This window comes from Oncorhynchus mykiss, chromosome 14, assembly GCF_057628025.1.
Source record: "Oncorhynchus mykiss isolate SJ-2025 chromosome 14, ASM5762802v1, whole genome shotgun sequence".
Classification (NCBI taxonomy): Eukaryota; Metazoa; Chordata; class Actinopteri; order Salmoniformes; family Salmonidae; genus Oncorhynchus; species Oncorhynchus mykiss.
The window spans coordinates 18,156,015-18,177,178 of NC_143035.1; the positions used below are offsets into that span (position 1 = coordinate 18,156,015).

General features: G+C 42.7%; 1 protein-coding gene across 9 annotated transcripts in view; it reads left to right on the forward strand.

The window, feature by feature from the left end:
- The first annotated feature begins 621 nt into the window (after positions 1 to 621).
- LOC110488933 (glutamate receptor 2) overlaps positions 622 to 21,164 on the forward strand; it is a 57,867-nt gene continuing 37,324 nt past the window's right edge. For all 9 annotated transcript variants that reach the window (XR_016486313.1, XR_016486314.1, XM_021561415.3 and 6 more), the window contains exons 1-2: positions 622 to 1,051; positions 1,240 to 1,380. Coding sequence is in view for 7 of the 9 variants with exons in the window: in XM_021561415.3 (XP_021417090.1) it covers positions 967 to 1,051; positions 1,240 to 1,380 (226 nt within the window). In the remaining 2 variants the exon portion in view is untranslated. The remainder of the gene's footprint in view (positions 1,052 to 1,239; positions 1,381 to 21,164) is intronic.

Genomic DNA, 21,164 nt, shown 5'->3' on the forward strand with positions numbered 1-21,164 from the left:
TTGGAGCAAGTTTATTTTTCATTCCTTATATTTTAGGTAGACTGTGAAGGACAGTATTGTTTTTCTTTTGGGTAAGCTAGATAATCTTGTTAAGTTCATCAAGTGCAATTTAAATGTCTCAGAGATATTGACAACAATGCATGAATGGTTCAATCCTAAGAAGCAGGCGTTGGTCAATAGCTGGCACAGCTACATGCTTTTGAGCATGGCACCCACCAACCATGGATGAACTAAGGTGCCACTCTCTAACCGCCATGGCATTTGTTTGCTTATCCACATGCTGTAATGTTATAGTGACTGTGAGTCTGATTATCAGAAGGGCACACATAGGTTTATTCAAGATGTAATTCATGTTAGTATTTGCTAAGTTGTTAGTGCAGAGTGATAGAGCGAAGGGCTAACCCCTCAATAATGACTTGCTTAACACGAAGACGCCTGGAGATGATGAGATTGCCCTTATGGTCTGCCATGAATTTTAGCAGGTTTAAAAAGTCAAGGACACATATTTAGTCTCCTATTATATGCTCAACAAACTAACATGTACAAACACTAATGAGCCCTGGACGTCGCGAGGAAGTGGATTGCGCGCTCGGCTCCTCTCGTGTCTTTACGCATCTCATTAACATTCGTCGCTTGTTCGTGATGCTGAAACGATCTCCAGCGCACGGAGCAGAGACTAGAAGTGTTCCTGTTTGTTAAAGGAGGTGTCGACGACTCGCAGGAGGACAGCGCGAGAAAGAGGAGCGGAAGAGACAGTTAATATACAATTCCTTCACTGTTGGACCTGGAAAAAGGGAGCAAGAGCCCTAATTTTCTATACAAAAATCACCTGCAGAAGAAAATAGTCACCAGTGAATTTTCCCTGACAGCAAGTCTTCAATATGTGTCGGATCTAACATAGACCATTATTGTGTAAACAAGGAATATCTCCGTTCTTGGGTGGATGTGGGCACATTTGTTGTGGAAATGCCTAAGCTTATGAATTCATCGGTTTTCTTTCTACCAGTTTTATGGGGTTTGGCGCTTGGTGGCTCTCAAAGTGTACAAATTGGTATGTATCAATCAAATAAGTTAATTGAAATTATATATCATTGGACATAGGTCCAGCAAGTAGGCTAGTGATTGTGCCAATGCTTAATGAAAGGTGGTCATGAAAATATATAAAATAAATTAACAATACAACATATTGGAATAGTCTATGCACAAGTATATTGAGATGTCCAATTGTTTCTATTACAGGTGGACTCTTTCCAAGGGGTGCTGATCAGGAGTACAGTGCATTTCGGATAGGAATGGTTCAATTCAGCACACCCGAATTCAGATTGACGCCCCATATTGACAATCTGGAAGTAGCGAACAGTTTTGCCGTCACCAATTGTTGTAAGTAACAACTGTAACCTATTTCAAGTCTCTTTACATAAAATGCACACCATTTTCATCCCCTTCAAAGATATTAATAGAAACACAGCGAAACTATCAATTGATATATTAAATTACATTGAAACGGTGCATGCGTAATTTGTGTGCGCTTATTTTAGTTCGTGAAACCATATCTGTTGTGGAAAGACATAGAAAAGTAGGCTGTTTGTGTTTGTATAATAAGATAATTGTTAATCTTCGATTCTACGAGAAATGACAAGGTAATGTTGGTTTCCACAGTAACAGTCAGTCACAGTGATGACTCCCATGCCATAGGCGCGCGTAATGTAATGCATGATAAGCACTGGGGAATAATATCCATCGTCGTTTTGTTCATATTTTAATTAAATTCAACATATTTTTATTATCTTTTGTGAAATATTTTCACAATTTACAATAGCTTATCATCTCAATGAAAGACCTGACTGAGGTCAAAAGGCATTCAAGCCTGTTAATGGAAAATTCATGGTCTTGGAAGACCCATAAAGACCCGAGTGCAGGCCTTTATGGTTCCACATTTAATAGTCTATGTGCATTTATTATCCTTATTTCGTCATTACCTTGATAAGGAAACGGATCTATATCCGGTATACATTAGATGTAGTTCTGTGGAAGAGAAAGAAAGAAAGTGTAAGAATGAAATTATACAAATAATTGCTTCCCTTCGGGCAGAAATGTGATATAGGTTATTGCATAGCTTACTTCCAGTGTTTGTGGATTAGAATCTTGCCTAACACATTCGTTATGTTATTAGGTTCTTGAGCGCAATTTCTAAATCTATTTTGGAAACAATCAACTGCAACAATATATATTTGAAAACTGACAGTATTTGATAGTTTATTTCAGAAATAATAGGTTCGATTTCATCTGTGCACTGAGCTATTAATGAGCGCGCGCTCTATGGATGGGCTACCAATTTCATCTAGCTGTTGCCAAGCGACAGTTCGTTTTGAAAAACGTCTCGGAGGTATATCAAAATTATATTTTAAATAGTATGTGCATTGATTATCTATATAGATTCCACACTTTTCATATAAAAGCATGTTGCATTAAAGCTCCTAATTGCATCGCGCGACAGATGCCTGATAATGCTGGATTGATAGAACGGTGACGACATGTCAATCACAGCTTGGGTTCTATCTAAGTAACACCATGAATACCCATGATTGTGATGTCAGAGATGTTCTTAAAGACTTGTAGATGGCTTCATTCCCTTACTAGTCTACTGTAAGTACGAAGCAGATGGATTCATTGTAACTTACAGATTTGCCTCACTTATTAAACACATATGCCATTTAAAAGCTTTTCCGTTCAGGAAGATTATTTCTATGCTCTTCGGAAGGGAAAAAGCTGAAAGCATGTTGATTGGACATACCATAGCCTTTTAGTCATATGTGTTCTTATCTTTTATTTGAACAGATATGTGATAACCGTGCCTGTAGTCAACAAATCGGTCAATGGACCAATTCAAACTCAAGTAAACCACTGGTCAAAAACACTCATTAATAATTTGCAGTACTTTTGACAATACAATAGATAAATATATTTATTTATTTTTTATGTATGGGGATATACTGCATATTACTAGAGAGCAAGAGGCTCTTCTCAAGGTTTTGACTGTATGCTTTTAAACCAGTAGATGGCACTATACATTACAAGGCATTACAGGACTTCCCTTTGTATTCAAAACATACATTTTCAGCTGAGAAAGCACAATTAAAACTGGGCTCAGAGACACTTATAGGAGCCCTATTAAAATGACATAGATCAATTTGCTATTCATTAGGTGAGACAGTGAATTTAGGTCCTGACAATGTAACCAGTAAATGGGGCATTTTTCATGCAAAGAAAGAATATCACTGGGATGAAAGACACTCTGATTAGCTAAATCACCAAGCTGTATTGAGGGCATAAGCTTCCCTTACAGGTTGAGGGCATAAGCTTCCCTTACAGGTTGAGGGCATAAGCTTCCCTTACAGGTTTAGGGCATACGCTTCCCTTACAGGTTGAGGGCATACGCTTCCCTTACAGGTTGAGGGCATAAGCTTCCCTTACAGGTTGAGGGCATAAGCTTCCCTTACAGATTGAGGGCATAAGCTTCCCTTACAGGCTGAGGGCATAAGCTTCCCTTACAGTATGCCTTGTGGGATAAGATCATTTATAATCTGATTAAGTGGATTGACATTTTCTCAAATACATTTTTGTAAAGGTTATGCAGTAAGTCTGAGAATAATTCCATTACTGGGATATTGTTGTCTATGCTTTAATGGTGACCATAAGAAAAACAAGAATGTGTACAAATGTACTGAATAGATTATTGTTGGGCCAGTGGTACTTCTACCATGTATCAAAGCTATGGCAGGAGAGATGCCATATTGTGCCATCAAGAGTACATCTGGTACATTCTAGATCTGCTGCCAACTCTAGGAGAGTAGATAGAGGCTGCCACTGTGTGTATGTGTGTGTGTGTGTGCATGCGTGTGTGCCTGCGTGTGTGCCTGCGTGTGTGCCTGTGTGTGTGCATGCATGTGTGCATGCGTGTGTGTGCCTGTGTGCATGCCTGCATGTGCCTTTGTGCATACGTGTGTCTATGCACACTATTGTGTCTTGATGATTTTCCACTGACCAATTTCAAAACAATGAACACACCCTCTCTGGGGTTCTCACGGAAGAGATATAAAGTCTCTTGTAAGAAACAGATGATTTAACACATCAAAAGTCCCTTATTTACATGGTTAACATAGTCTCTCTAGACATCTGCATTGCCTCCCACAATTTTCAAATGCCTAGGGTCTCGTTTTCAAGATTATGGTTGACTTGCCATGCTGTAATTTCCTGCATTCATCTGCAATCTGACTTCGTTATGATGCAGTATTCATGCTGTTTACACTTTTCACAAATGACCAAAAATCTGATGTATGCAGAAAGCATTGTCATTAAAACCATATCCCACTATTAAAGAGAACACTGTGAAATATTTAATATGCTAGGAAGTTGGGCCGGTCAGAAATCGAGGTTAGGCAGGACTCTGTGGACCTTAGCCTGCCCTGAACACGCTCCTTAACCAATCCGCTTCCTAAATTGCTCCCTATTCCCTATATAGTGCACCAGAGCCCTTTGGGCCATTGGGCACACACACCCCTCTCATTTAAGAATCCTCCATTCACACATACGTGGCATGTCTCTAAACTACACAGAGCTGAAATTTCAATTGCACACTTGTTCAAACACTCTTTTCAAGTAATATCATAAATAATACATATTAATTGTAAAACTAAGTAATCTTCTCTTGTCTCATATGACATGGCTTAGCACGCTCACTGCCTCAGAGGTAGCCAGGTCAAGTCTCAAATAACATGGCATAGCCCGCTCACTGCCTCAGAGGCAACCAGGTCAAGTCTCATATGACTTGGCTTAGCACGCTTACTGCCTCAGAGGCAACCAGGTCAAGTCTCATATGACTTGGCTTAGCCCGCTCACTGCCTCAGAGGCAACCAGGTCAAGTCTCATATGACTTGGCTTAGCACGCTCACTGCCTCAGAGGTAGCCAGGTCAAGTCTCAAATAACATGGCTTAGCACGCTCACTGCCTCAGAGGTAGCCAGGTCAAGTCTCAAATAACATGGCATAGCCCGCTCACTGCCTCAGAGGCAACCAGGTCAAGTCTCATATGACTTGGCTTAGCACGCTTACTGCCTCATATGCAGCCAGGTCAAGTTTCATATGACATGGATTAACCTGTTCCCTGCATCAGAGGCAGCCAGGTCAAGTCTGTCCACGTTGGTGTGCTCTATATGGAGTCACTGTGCATAGATGTCACTTGTCTGTCAAAGCAAGTTAGAACAGCTAAACAATATTAAGCTTGATGTTATTGCTTTCTAGGCTGCTGCTGTATGTTCAACCAATGAGAGGACACATCCAGGTATTTGATGAGTGAGTCATCAAATTTAGAATCAGCTTCCCCTTCCCCATTTATAACCCTAACTGTTATGAGGGGAAACAAAAAATGGACCCTAGATCAGCCTCTAGGGATAACTTCATCCAATTCCTAATTCTCTGTTCAGCACCACATCAACATGTCATCCTTATCCCACTGGAGCGATCTTGATGTGTTCACTCAAATATATCTTATCTTTAATCTGATCTAGGACCTGATAAACAACACTCCTGGCTCCTACACACACCCAGTATCGTGTATCGAACTGTAGGCTACAGTATACCCAAGGGCAGAAGGCACTGTAGCGACAACTCTATTTACTCACAGTCCCTGTTCCAATCTAGATTCTGAAGGCAGAGCACTTCTTTGCCAAGGAGAAGGACCACAAGTATGATTATGTATCAGCAGTCCTTGACATCTGAGACTCAAACTAGTATGTGGACACCCCTTAAAAAGAGTGGAATTGAGCACACAGCCATCAATCTCCACAGACAAACATTGGCAGTAGAATGACCTTACTGAAGAGCTCAGTGACTATCAACGTAGCACCGTCATAGGATGCCACCTTTCCAACAAGTCAGTTCATCAAATATCTGCCCTGCTAGAGCTGTAAGTGCTGTTATTGTGAAGTTAAAATGTCTTGGAACAACAACGGTTCAGCCGTGAAGTGGTAGGACACATGAGCTCACAGAACGGGACCGCCAAGTGCTGAAGCGCGTAATGCATAAAATCGTTGACCTTGGGTGCAACACTAACAACCGAGTTTCAAACTGCTCCTGGAAGCAACGTCACCACAATAACTGTTTGTCGGGAGCTTCATGAAATGGGTTTCCATAGCTGAGCAGCCACACACAAGCTTAAGATCACCACGTGCAATGCCAAGCGTTGGCTGGATTGGTGTAAAACTTGCCAACATTGGACTCTGGAGCAGTGGAAACACGTTCTCTGTAGAGATAGGGCTAGGCGTTCCGCTAGCGGGACAACTTCCAGTGAAACTGGAGGCCGCACAATTCAAATAAATAATCATAAAAATGTTGCATATTAAACATGTAGGTACATACAAGTGTCTTATATCGGTTGAAAGCTTAAATCCTTGTTAATCTAACTGGACTATCCAATTTTCAGTAGCCATTACAGCGAAAGCATGCCATGCAATTGTTTGAGGACGGCACCCCACATCAAAATATTTTCATAAATTCACAAATAGCGATTAAATATTCACTTGCTTTTTTCATCCAAAGGGTCCCAGTTATAACATGTAGTGTCATTTTGTTAGATAAAATCCTTCTTTATATCCCAAAAAATCTGTTTAGTTGGCGCCATCAATTTGAGTAATCCACTTGTTCAACATGCAGAGAAAGGAATCCAAAAATCTACCGCTGAACTTTGTTAAAACAAGTCAAAATAAGTTTCTATTGACTCCTCAGATACCCTAAAATGGAATCAAACTATAATATTTAATACGGAAAGAAGTATGTTCAATAGGAAACCGATATTAGCAGGTGTGTCTTGTCTTACTCATGCACCCAAACACGAATTTCCAATAGTATGTCCCAGTACTAAAACTCATATATCTTACTCATTTTGGAAGAAACAAGCCTGAAACCTTGAACATAGAGTGCTGACACCCTGTGGAAGCCATGGGAATTGCATACTGGGAGCTAGAATTAATTATTTCCCTATACTTTCCATTGTAATAGCATGGGCTCTTTGGCTCTTTGGATTTTCTCTTACCATATCTATTGTGTTATAGTCTCCTACATTATTTTAACATGTCTACTAACTTCAAAGTGTTTTCTTTCCAATGGTAACAATTATATGCATATCCTGGCTTCAGGGCCTGAGCAACAGGCAGTTTACTTTGGGCACGTTGGTCAGGCGGAAATTGAGAAAAAAGGACCCTAGCCTGAAGAAGTTTTAATCACGCTTCACCTTCTGGCAGTCCGATTAACAAATCTGGGTTTGGCGGATGTCAAGAGAATGTTACCTGTCCCAATGCATAGTGCAGACTGTAAAGTTTGGTGGAGGTGGAATAACGGTTGGGGTTGTTTTTCATGGTTAGGTCCCTTAGTTCCAGTGAAGGGAAATCTTAAGACTACAGCATACAATTACATTGTAGACAATTCTGTGCTTCCAACTTTGTAATAATAGTTTGGGGAACGCCCTTTCCAGTTTCAGCATGACAATGCCCCCATGGACAAAGCAAGGTCTAAACAGAAAAGGTTTGTTGAGATCGGTTTGGAAGAATTTGACTGGCCTGCACAAAACCCTAACCTGAACCCCATCGAACACCATTGGAATGAATTGGAATGCTGACTGCGAGGCAGGCCTAATCACCCAACATCAGTGCCGACCTCACTAATTCTCTTGTGGTTGAATTTAAGCAAATCCATGCAGCAATGTTCCAACATCTAGTGGAAAGCCTTCACAGAAGAGTGGAGGCTGTTATTACATCAAAAAACTCCACGTTAATGCCCATGATTTTGGTAAGAGATGTTCGATGAGCAGGTGTTCACATAAATCTACACTTCAAAAGGGCATCGACAACACAAGGTATACACAGATATATTGTCCTGCCTAGACCCATTGGTAAGATGGCACAAACAAATCTGGGACTAGGCCACTATTGCCCCCTTCATCACATTTGGACACAGACAAACAGTTGTGCCTATACAGATCATAAGCGCTGTTTATATTTCAACTTACAGTAATATGTAATACAGCGCATGCTGTAAGTGGGTTCAGCAACAGTATATACATGTTGCATCATAATTCTCTGTCTGGTTTAACCCCTTAATATCCACTGGTCACCATTTAGCTCAGAATTTGGAAGATTCAAACATGTTAAATGCAGTGGAATCCTCGGTACATAGCTCCATTAAAAAGGTGTGGCAATGAAGGGGTTAAATGAGTCTTGATGGAGACTTGATATCATAATATTTGTGTAGTCAATTTGATACTGGGTCAATTTGGATTGCCCAAATGATTTATTCTGTTTGTTCTAATCTAGATATTTGCAATGGTGGATGAATTCATTAGCCATACTAGATACTAAGCTCGCTACCCCTCTGATGGAGAGGAGGTTGTCTTTAATCAACAATATGATTACGATTTTAATCGGGCCGCTGTTGTAGGTTTATTTCTTATTACCTGTTCTCATCAAAAACCCTAACATCTGTGTGTGTGTGCATGTTTGTGTGTGTCAGTGTGTGTGTATGCATGTGAGAGAGAGAGAAAGAGAGAGAGAGAGAGTGACAGACTGTGATGGGCAGAGTAGCGAGTGGGCGATGGAGGATGGCCAGAGAGAGAGGCAGTGAGATAGAAACTCAGACAGACAAAGAGAGAGATGGAGAGAATTGTCTTATTCTCCATCCAAACAACCCATTGAACAGGCTTATGTAATGCCACCTATGAGACAGACAGGGTATCAGTATGCAGCTAAGCAGCCCAGGTCCATTAAAGGAGACAGGATGATTCATATCTATCCAAAACCACCACGAGGGGTCTAATCAATAGAGGGAGGTCTCTTCTCCTTTTTTAAGAGTAAGATCATTTTATTGGTCAATTGGACACAAGGTCCAACCGAAATTTGACTTCCACTTTTAACCCAACCCCTCCGAAAGACACATACATACATCTCTGTGTTCTGTTCTTAAGAAGGGACTGTAGATTTCCTCCATTCGAGAGACCAGAAACAGGCTGACCTGGTAGATATGTCACACAGACCATTACAATGAGCTACAGTCCGTACACACAGTTCTTTCACCAAGAGATGACATTCTCAGAGTTGACCGCCTCCACCCACACCCATCTAGTACAAGACCTAGTTCTTCTACTGTGGCTAAGCAGTGACTGGAGAGAATTGGAGAGGGAGAGAGAATGGGGGGAGTTGCATAAATTATTTGACAGATTGATTTCCACTCGGCTCTTTCCCTCACAAAGAAAGTAAAGGTAATTGTGTTCCATCCAATAAAAAACTTCTAGTACGGCTGACCTTTTAGCGAGACCTGGCTCGGTCAACTCCATTCTAAATGAACGTGGAATCAAATGGGGCTGCTATAGTTATAACACAATTGATGTGCCCCTGTTGCACAAACACACAGCATAGTGTTGGAATTTAATTTACTCTCTTACAGTAATGACAACCTGAGGCTATTGAGACTTTCTTCTGTGTTTGGATGATGTGTTATTCTCATGATCATTGTCACAAAGCCACACCCATCCCACTGGTGTTAGAAGTTCAGAAGGAGAAAGTGTAGGCTATATAGAAGTAATGACGCTCAAATACAAAATCATTAAACCAAACAATGTGGGTTTCTATCATCGTAATGGAGGTGTAGATTCCATCTCACATCCCAGTGTTCCAACTTGTAAACAAGGCTGCATGGGATTTATCTTAATGCGACTCCGTGTAGCCAATGGCAATGTCTGCTTTAGATATAATGCCAGGAGCCACTTGGGTATTTGACAGCGCAAACGCAGTTCCACCTCAGACACCGTCAAAACATCAGTTATGTGGATTTCGGCTGGTGGATCTGATTGAATCGGGCCCTAAATGTTCCACTGCACAATAGCAGTGGAGGGGCATCGCTTGCTTATGATTGGTAGTCCATTGTGGTTGTATTGCTTGCTTATGATTGGTAGTCCATTGTGACTCTATTGCATGCTTATGATTGGTAGTCAGTCCATTGTGACTGCATTGCTTGCTTATGATTGGTAGTCAATGGTGACTGTATTGCTTGCATATGATTGGTAGTCCATCGTACCTGTATTGCTTGTTTTGATTAGTTTTCCACCGTGCTTGTATTATTTTTTTTTTGATTGGTTGTCCATCATATCCAATGAGGACCATCTCAATCTTGCCCTTTATCTGTATAAGGATGTATCACACCCGGCCGTTATTGGGAGTCCTATAGGGCGGTGCACAATTGGCCCAGCGTCGTCCGGGTTTGGCCGGGGTAGGCGGTCACTGTAAATAAGAATTTGTTATTAACTAACTTGCCTAGTTAAATAAAGGTGAAATAAAATAAATAAATATCTATGAGTCTTGTGATGGCTGTAGGGGCCAATTCTGGTGGCAGACAGGGCATGTAAAGGCTGGGTTGGAGGAGGCAGGGGACAGGGCATGTAAAGGCTTGGTTAGCTAGGGGACAGGGCATGTAAAGGCTGGGTTGGAGGAGGCAGGGGACAGGGCATGTAAAGGCTTGGTTAGCCAGGGGACAGGGCATGTAAAGGCTGGGTTGGAGGAGGCAGGGGACAGGGCATGTAAAGGCTTGGTTAGCCAGGGGACAGGGCATGTAAAGGCTTGGTTAGCCAGGGGACAGGGCATGTGAAGGCTTGGTTGGAGGGCCAGGGGACAGGGCATGTAAAGGCTGGGTTGGAGGGCCAGGGGACAGGGCATCTAAAGGCTGGGTTGGAGGGCCAGGGGACAAGGCATGTAAAGGCTTGGTTGGAGGGCCAGGGGACAGGGCATGTAAAGGCTTGGTTGGAGGGCCAGGGGACAGGGCATGTAAAGGCTTGGTTGGAGGGCCATGGGACAGGGCATGTAAAGGCTGATTTGGAGGGCCAGGGGACAGGGCATGTAAAGGCTTGGTTAGGGGAGGCAGGGGACAGGGCATGTAAAGGCTTGGTTGGAGGGCCAAGTGCCAGGGCATGGAAAGGCTTAGTTGGAGGGCCTGGGGACAGGGCATGTAAAAGGCTTGGTTGGAGGGCCAGGGGACAGGGCATGTAAAGGCTTGGTTGGAGGAGGCAGGGGACAGGGCATGTAAAGGCTGATTTGGAGGGCCAGGGGCCAGGGCATGTAAAGGCTTGGTTGGAGGGCCAAGTGCCAGGGCATGTAAAGGCTTGGTTGGAGGGCCAGGTGCCAGGGCATGGAAAGGCTTAGTTGGAGGGCCTGGGGACAGGACATGTAAAGGCTTGATTGGAGGGCCAAGTGCCAGGGCATGGAAAGGCTTAGTTGGAGGGCCAGGGGACAGGGCATGTAAAAAGCTTGGTTGGTGGGCCAGGGGACAGGGCATGGAAAGGCTTCGTTGGAGGGGGCAGTGTGCAGGGGACAGTGCATGTAAAGGCTTGGTTAGCCAGGGGACAGGGCATGTAAAGGCTGGGTTGGAGGAGGCAGGGGACAGGGCATGTAAATGCTTGGTTAGCCAGGGGACAGGGCATGTAAAGGCTGGGTTGGAGGAGGCAGGGAACAGGGCATGTAAAGGCTTGGTTAGCCAGGGGACAGGGCATGTAAAGGCTTGGTTAGCCAGGGGACAGGGCATGTAAAGGCTTGGTTAGCCAGGGGACAGGGCATGTAAAGGCTTGGTTGGAGGGCCAAGTGCCAGGGCATGGAAAGGCTTAGTTGGAGGGCCTGGGGACAGGGCATGTAAAAGGCTTGGTTGGAGGGCCAGGGGACAGGGCATGTAAAGGCTTGGTTGGAGGAGGCAGGGGACAGGGCATGTAAAGGCTGATTTGGAGGGCCAGGGGACAGGGCATGTAAAGGCTTGGTTGGAGGGCCAAGTGCCAGGGCATGTAAAGGCTTGGTTGGAGGAGGCAGGGGACAGGGCATGTAAAGGCTGATTTGGAGGGCCAGGGGACAGGGCATGTAAAGGCTTGGTTGGAGGGCCAAGTGCCAGGGCATGTAAAGGCTTGGTTGGAGGGCCAGGTGCCAGGGCATGGAAAGGCTTAGTGGAGGGCCTGGGGACAGGACATTTAAAGGCTTGGTTGGAGGGCCAAGTGCCAGGGCATGGAAAGGCTTAGTTGGAGGGCCAGGGGACAGGGCATGTAAAGGCTTGGTTGGAGGGCCAGGGGACAGGGCATGTAAAAAGCTTGGTTGGTGGGCCAGGGGACAGGGCATGGAAAGGCTTAGTTGGAGGGGGCAGTGTGCAGGGGACAGGGCATGTAAAGGCTGAGTTGGAGGGCCAGGGGACAGCTCTGTAAGCATGTTTCTTCTCACAATTAATTTACAGTTGTTGTTTACGTTGTCCCTCAATGCAGTGGAACCAGTCTGATATGCAGCAGGAAGTCCTGAAGGGTGGATGTTGCCCTTCTTCTGGGTTGTTTTAATCTGGTCCTTGAAACATTATAGTGTCAAACTATATCTGTCTGTACAAACCCAAAACATGAAATTAATGTATGGTTCGCTGTAAGTTAAAGTCAATGTGACATACTGTACTACAGTAGGAAAGGGAGTCATCGAAAATCTAACACCAGAGACCGAGAAACATGTAAAACCCATTTTACAGTGTTTTAGTAGCTCATCAGCCAAGGCTGCTCCACTGTTACCATAGCAACGTGGTGCCAGACTACATCTCCATTGGTAGACCAGTAGACGTTTAATTTGTCTTTTTGTGAGGCCTACGCTCCTGAACGTTCCCCTACATTGGTGGTGTTGTTCTTCAAATTAACCAAAGCACAACTAGGGCAATGACGCTCAGTGGAGCAATCAACTTTTATTAACGATCCAGCACCGTAATAACATGTTCAGTACAGATCTATGGTAGCCATGGCGACAAAGGGATAATTGGTCTTCGGAATTAACATACGCTTTCATTTGAGTCTAGTCGTGTGTAAGGATCTATTCTGAGCATTAGTACAGGAACATAATCTACCACAACACGTATGTATGAGTTGAATGGTTTGCCAAATTCCATGTTGTGTTGGTGTGTTTACAGCACCATAGTAATGCTACATCATGCATGCCATGATGAAGCAATCTGAGCAGGTATCATTGAGACAATGTGCACTGAATGGAACTCCAATCACATCCAATGAGGCTTTGGGGTTACGTTTGGTAGATCCGACAGATAGAAGTGTAACACAGGACATATGGTCTACCAATGGGATACTGTTTCTGATTCTTACAGAGTAATTTACTATAACTTGTAGCATACTAATCAACCCTGCCAAATTGTTGGACTGCAGATAGTGTCTCAAACTCAGTATGCCAGAAAACAGACTTTGCTATTCAACATTAGGGTGCAAGTGTTATTCTGTCCACAGTACACCTTTCTATATTTTCCATTGAATGTTTTTCCATTTGTGCGTGTTCCATCCTTTGTATATGCACAAATGAACAGACAATACTGAATAAGTAAGCTGGAGCTTTCACACACATTCAGCTCGAGAAAACAGGGAGTCTGTTTGGTTTCCATGGCAACCGGGCTCTCTGTCTAGTTGGATGAAACAGTCTTTCTATACAGCAGTAGTAGCTAATATAACACTATGCCAAGACATCATTAAAGAGAGTGCTGCTTGGCCAAAACCTCTGTGCTGGTATATTTAGAGAAGTCATTATTTATGTACTTTGTATTTAGCTATGACTACACAGACAAATCTAATAACATCCCTACCAGCTGCAGTGTTGTGGTTTTATACCTGCATGATGCATGGATTAATTGATGAGAATCAATATGTCTTTGAATATAGTATTGTCTTTTGTGGAATTAAATATTGCCTGTGTGAACAGCCACAATAACCACAAAATCATTGTTTGTTCTATGTTTCATATGCACAATTTAGGAAACAAATGGCTATTGTAATGTGTTTACTGAGGTTTTTACTTCTCACTTCATAATATGCGGTCAGTTTATAGTAACTGGAAGAAATCAAGGGACAACTGCTGTAAAGTAGATTTTTTATGTGACGCGATACATAGTAAACCCTCCCTCCCTCCCCCACCCAAACAACCAACCAATACGTGGGACATATGTTAATGAAACAGGGACGGGGAGTGTGGGTGGGTGTTGTCAGAGACTGAGATCTTCTGTTTTCTGTGCTGCTACAGAGCAGCTGCCGGAAGAGCCCCCGACCCCCAGACCCAAAAGAATCCCACAATGCCTCCCTCAACCTCAGTGGTCCCCTCAAGCAACCTCATAGCCACACCACCACACTGCTACACCAAACAAGAGCATGATTGAGACATGTCACCATGTCACCCCCAGCCTATAGTTGGCTGAGGAGAGAAGTTCAGCTAGGTTCTACTCATCTAACCTGTATGTGGCCTCTTACCCACACTTGCTACACTTGATTACTGATGTGGAGTTAATTGGGATTCAGTTGTGAGAAATAAATAAATAAGGAGGATGAGATGAAAATTAGATTCTCCCGACGGGCATCACCAGTGAAGAGATCAAAGAACAGACCCCATTTTGTTTGTTAGTGTTTTTTCTCTTTTCCATATTTTTCTTCTTCTGTTTAATCTCAGGTGTAATAGCACAGATGCAAATTGTGAAAACAGGAAGTAAATAAAAAAGTGCATTTTGTGTGTACTACGTCATCACAAGTGTCAGCAACAGAGATATTTTCAATGTTGTCATTCTGATGTTGACCCTCACTCTGCTTCTATATGTGATGGTAGTAGCACATTTGTCATCATCACACAGGTGCCTTTCGACTGTCATAGAGACACATGCTGCCATAACAGTTTTTTATTATTTTGAGAGGGAGCGAGAGAGAGAGAGAGAGAGAGAGAGAGAGAGAGAGAGAGAGAGAGAGTCTAGCCATTCCTGACGTTTGCCAATCTGCCACGGACTAAGATAATGTGTAAAGGATTGTACACCATTGTACAAAATACTTGATACTCAGCTATGGTGTGCTCTGGTGTAATTCTGAGACTTAAATTACAACAGGGACATGCTGATGTCCAAGTCATATCCAAGTGTTTATTTGTGTGTGCATACAGTGGGGCACAAAAGTATTTAGTCAGACACCAATTGTGGAAGGTCTCCCACTTAAAAAGATGAGAGAGGCCTGTAATTTTCATCATAGGTACACTTCAACTATAACAGACAAAATGAGAAATAAAAATCCAGAAAATCACATTGTAGGATTTTTAATGAATTTGTTTGCAAATTATGGTGGAAAATAAGTATTTGGTCACCTACAAACAAGCAAGATTTCTTGCTCTCACAGACCTGTAACTTCTTCTTTAAGAGGCTCCTCTGTCCTCCACTCGTTACCTGCATTAATGGCACCTGTTTGAACTTGTTATCAGTATAAAATACACCTGTTTACAACTTCAAACAGTCACACTCCAAACTCCACTATGGCCAAGACCAAAGAGCTGTCAAAGGACACCAGAAACAAAATTGTAGACCTGCACCAGGCTGGGAAGACTGAATCTGCAATAGGTAAGCAGCTTGGTTTGAAGAAATCAACTGTGGAAGCAATTATTAGGAAATGGAAGACATACAAGACCACTGATAATCTCCCTCAATCTGGGGCTCCACGTAAGATCTCACCCTGTGGGGTCAAAATTATCACAAGAACAGTGAGCAAAAATCCCAGAACTACATGGAGGGACCTAGTGAATGACCTGCAGAGAGCTGGGACCAAAGTAACAAAGCCTACCATCAGTAACACACTCCGCCGCCAGGGACTCAAATCCTGCAGTGCCAGACGTGTCCCCCTGCTTAAGCCAGTACATGTCCAGCCCCGCCTGAAGTTTGCTAGAGAGCATTTGGATGATCCAGAAGAAGATTGGGAGAATGTCATATGGTCAGATGACACCAAAATCTAACTTTTTGGTAAAAACTCAACTCGTCGTGTTTGGAGGACAAAGAATGCTGAGTTGCATCCAAAGAACACCATACCTAATGTGAAACATGGGGGTGGAAACATCATGCTTTGGGGCTGTTTTTCTGCAAAGGGACCAGGACGACTGATCCGTGTAAAGGAAAGAATGAATGGGGCCATGTATCGTGAGATTTTGAGTGAAAACCTCCTTCCATCAGCAAGGGCATTGAAGATGAAACGTGGCTGGGTCTTTCAGCATGACAATGATCCCAAACACAGGAGTGGCTTCGTAAGAAGCATTTCAAGGTCCTGGAGTGGCCTAGCCAGTCTCCAGATCTCAACCCCATAGAAAATCTTTGGAGGGAGTTGAAAGTCCGTGTTGCCCAGCAACAGCCCCAAAACATCACTGCTCTAGAGGAGATCTGCATGGAGGAATGGGCCAAAATACCAGCAACAGTGTGTGAAAACCTTGTGAAGACTTACAGAAAACGTTTGACATCTGCCATTGCCAACAAAGGGTATATAACAAAGTATTGAGATAAACTTTTGTTATTGACCAAATACTTATTTTCCACCATAATTTGCAAATAAATTCATTAAAAATCCTACAATGTGATTTTCGAATTTTGTCTGTCATAGTTGAAGTGTACCAATGATGAAAATGACAGGCCTCTCTCATTTTTTAAGTGGGAGAACATGCACAATTGGTGGCTGACTAAATACTTTTTTGCCCCACTGTATATGTATGTATAAGTTATGGAAGGTTGGCAGCAAGACACATTGACTCTCACGAACTTGAGTTTATTTCCTGTTTAGGATTCAATTGGTGAGTTCCCACCATCTTTAACATAGCTTCAGGTGCTACTTTTCCTCTCACCGAGAGAAACACCATTTAAAAACAACATTGACATTTGTCACCAGACAGATTAGGCTGTGAGAAAACCCATTGATGTTCTTTCCTCAATCTAGACTAACAAAGACATCATGGTGGGCCGTTGAGGGTCTTTCTAGTAAATTATCTCTGTGCTATAGGGGGCTGAAATCAGAGCAGGAATCAGCCTGTGCAGTAACTAGATAAGTGACACGTACTCAGGCCACTGTGGGGAACGGGTGGTGGCTTACAGCTACAGCTCACAAACAGTGACACAGTGACAAATCCACTTTTACATAAAAGATCAGTCCTCAGGCTTTCTCTGCAGAGTTAGAGCAGTGTTATCTATTCTACTAGGAGTGAACGGATGATGACGGTGATGTTGATGAGTGTGTGTGTGTGTGTGTGTGTGTGCATGTGCGTATGTTATGATACTAATTGGTCTAATCAGTACTACTTTCTTCTGGGGCTAGAACTCATCACTTGCAATTAAAACACTTGCATTTAAAAGGCAATACATAATATCAATACATATTATCAATACATATTATCAATACATATTATCAATACATATTATCTCCAAAAGAAAAAAAAAGAAAAACAACAACAAATGTGATTCATTTCAAAATGTCATTTTCATCAAAACATCAAACAGATGACCAAATTAATTTCCCTGTCCCAAAAATAATCATACTTCATTATGCGCCCAGCTGCCGTCTATTTGAGCAAATATCACCTGTCAAGTATAATTGAGCTTGATAGAAACACAGTCCAACAGTCTGCTTCTCAAATATAGTGGCTGAAAAGGGAAAAGCAATGCTCTAAAACAGCCTGTCACAGAGCAGGAAACAAGGCCAGCAACACTCTAAAACAGCCTGTTATGGAGAAGGAAACGAGGACGATAACACTCTGAAACAGCTTATCATGGAGCAGGAAACAATGCCAGCAACACTCTAAAATACTGTAGCTTGCCATGGAGCAGGTAACAAGGCCAGCAACACTCAAAACTATCCTGTAATGGAGCAGGAAAGGAGGACAATAGCACTCTAAAACAGCTTATCATGGAGCAAGAAACAATGCCAGCAACACTCTAAAAGAGCTTGCCATGGAGCAGGAAACAAGGCCAGCAACACTCGAAACTAGCCTGTAATGGAGCAGGAAAGGAGGACAATAACACTCTAAAACAGCTTATCATGGAGCAGGAAACAAGGATAGCAACACTCTAAAACAGCATGGAAATGAGGCCAGCAACACAATAAAACAACGTCTCATGGAGCAGGAAACGAGGCCCAAAACACTCTTAGACAGCTTGTCATGTAGCAAGAAACGAGGACAGCAACGCTTTAAAAAAGCCCTTCATAGAGCAGGAAACGAGGCAAGAAATATTCAAACACATCTTGTCATGGAGCAGGAAACGAGGACCACGACACTTTAAAACAACCTGTCATGGAGCAGGAAATGAGGACAGAAACACACTAAAACAGCTTATTATGGAACAGGAAACGAGGCCAGCAACACTCTAAAACAGCATGGAAATGAGGCCAGGAACACACTAAAACAGCCTGCCATGGAGCAGGAAGCAAGACCAGCCACACTCTAAAATAGTGTTTCATGGAGCAGGAATCGAGGACAATAACACTTTAAAACAGATTATCACTGAGCAGGAAACAAGGCCAGCGACACTCTAAAAGAGCATGTAATGGAGCAGGAAAGGAGGACAGCAACACAATTAAAATACCTGTCATGCAGCAGGAAACAAGGCCAGCAACACTCTAAAACAACCTGTCATGAGCACGAAACAAGGCCAGCAACATTATAAAACAACCTGTCATGGAGCAGGAAATGAAGCCAAAACCACTCTAAACAGCCTGTCATAGAGCAGGAAATGAGGACGGCAACACACGGAAACAGCCTGTCATGGAGCAGGAGACGAGGACAGCAACACTCTAAAACAGCTTGTAATGTAGCAAGAAACAAGGGCAGCAACACTCTAAAATAACATGGACATGAGGCCAGCAACACACTAAAACTACCTATCATGGAGAAGGAAGCAAGGGCAAAAACATTCTGATACAGCTTGTCATTGAGCAGGTGACGAGGACAGCAACACTCTAAAACAGCCTGTCATTGAGCAAGAAATGAGGCCAGTAAGACGTTGAAACAGGTTTTCATGGAGCAGGAAACGAGGGAAAAAATACTCTAAAACAGCTTGTCATGGAGCAGGAAATGATAACAGCAACACTCAAAAACACTTTGTCTTTGAGCAGGAAACGAGGCCATCAACACTCTAAAATAGTCTTTAATAGAGCAGCAAACGAGGACAGCAACACTCTAAAACAGCCTGTCATGGAGCAGGAAACGAGGGAAAAAAACTCTAAAACAGCTTGTCATGGAGCAGGAAAGGAGGACAGCAACACTCTAAATCACCCTATAATACAGAAGCAAACAAAGCCAGCAACACTAAAATAGCCTGTCATGGTGCAGGAAACGAGGACAGCAACACTCTAAAAAAGCTTGTCACGGAGCACGGAATAAGGCCAGCAAAACTATAACAGCTTGTCATGGAGCCGGAAACGAGGCTGTTATGACGTGGCCCTCTTTGGGTATAGCGAGTGCCTTCTCCCGCTCTCCCTCTTACACCCAGGTTCTGTTATCTCAGGTCATAAATTCCTGGAGGAGACTCTCTCCCTCATGCATTATAGAGAGAGGGTTCACAGTAGAACAAAGGAACTTCTTCTACCTCACAGAACTTGAGAACTGAACAATATCCATGTTTTGGAGAATGTGTAAATGGTCGGTGAACAATTCACCTACGACCGGTCCATTTTGTCTAATATTTGTGACCTGTTAATACAAGAGTCTCCGTTATGAGATTTGCATCTAATTATTGTATAAAATGAATGAGTAAAGAATAAACTATTTGTGAATTTATGTAATGTGATTTTAAACTGTTTAATGAAAGAAAATCCAATTCCATTTTATTGTTTAACTAAGTCATTGGCTGGCCCATGAGAACAGACCTTGACCTGGCATCATGGGACAGCCCTTTCCTGCTGTTCCGAATATAACCCCCGCCTGGAGAAGCCCACTGGAGACCATGCGTACCTCGATTACCTAGAGGGCTAAGGTTTGAGTAGAGACCATGCATTCCTCGGTCATCTAAGGGAGCTAGGGTTGTAACGATTGTTGAATTCCTAACCAAACCATGCAGAGCATTGGCTACACTGGTGGAAATGGTTAAACTCTGAGACTATCAATACCGACAGAATAAGAACAAATCTTCGATACTAATTACTAGTCTGCAGCTAGAATTTATGTCGACCTGGAATGCGAAGACCGACAACCGCCGAAACATCTATTCTATAAGAACATTTCTGAATGTTACTCTGAAGTATCCATCTAACCAAAGACTCCAGGGACGCAGAGAGAATCTTGAATGAACTTTGCAACAGAAAGACAGACGATTCCAACAGAGATCACGACGCGACACACTGAGCGTAAATATATATATTGATTGCAATTATTCCCGAATGAGTGAGCAAAGGATTAGCATTTCAATTATTATAATTATCAACTGTGTAGTGTCTTTTGTCTTTCGCGCCATTCTCAGTCAATTTGTCTACCAAGCCGTCATATTGGTTTAGCCCACTAGGGAACATCCCCTATCATTTCATTGTAACCATATATATTGTTGTTTGTTTATGCATTTCTGTGATTATTTAGTATGTTAGTAAATCAATTATTAAGACAATTGATGTGTGGATGATTCGTATAAAAGACTGGGTTTGTGCAGATAACCAACAACTTTCAACGTTTGGAATGAGACTAACGTGAGGTAAAGAATTATTCATTAATTAGAAGACTAATTGGTCAGATATTAAAATATCTGAAAAGTTATATTAGGAAAATTATAACTTTGTAATCTGAAGATTTTCCTTGGTGCCCCGACTTCCTGGTTAATTACATTTACATGATTAGTTTAATCACGTAATAATAATTACAGAGAATTGATTTGATAAAATTAGTCTTCACTTTAATGACGCCAAAGACACGACAGAAGCCATACTCAAAAACAACCTCTGATGGAGCAGGAAATGAGGCCAGTGACACTCTGAAGCATCTGATCATGGAGAAGGAAATGAGGCCAGTGACACTCTGAAGCATCTTATCATGGAGCAGGAAATGAGGACAGCAACAGTCAAAAACAACCTTTCAGGGAGCAGGAAATGAGGCCAGCGACACTCTAAAGCATCTTGTCATGGAGCAGGAAACAAGGCCAGCAACACTCAAGAACAGCTTGTCAAGGAGCAGAAAACGAGGCCAGCAACACTCAAAAACATCTTGTCATTGAGCAGGAAACAAGGCCAGCAATACTCTAAAACAGCCTGTCATGGAGCAGGAAACGAGTCCAGTAACACGTTGAAACAGCTTCTCATGGAGC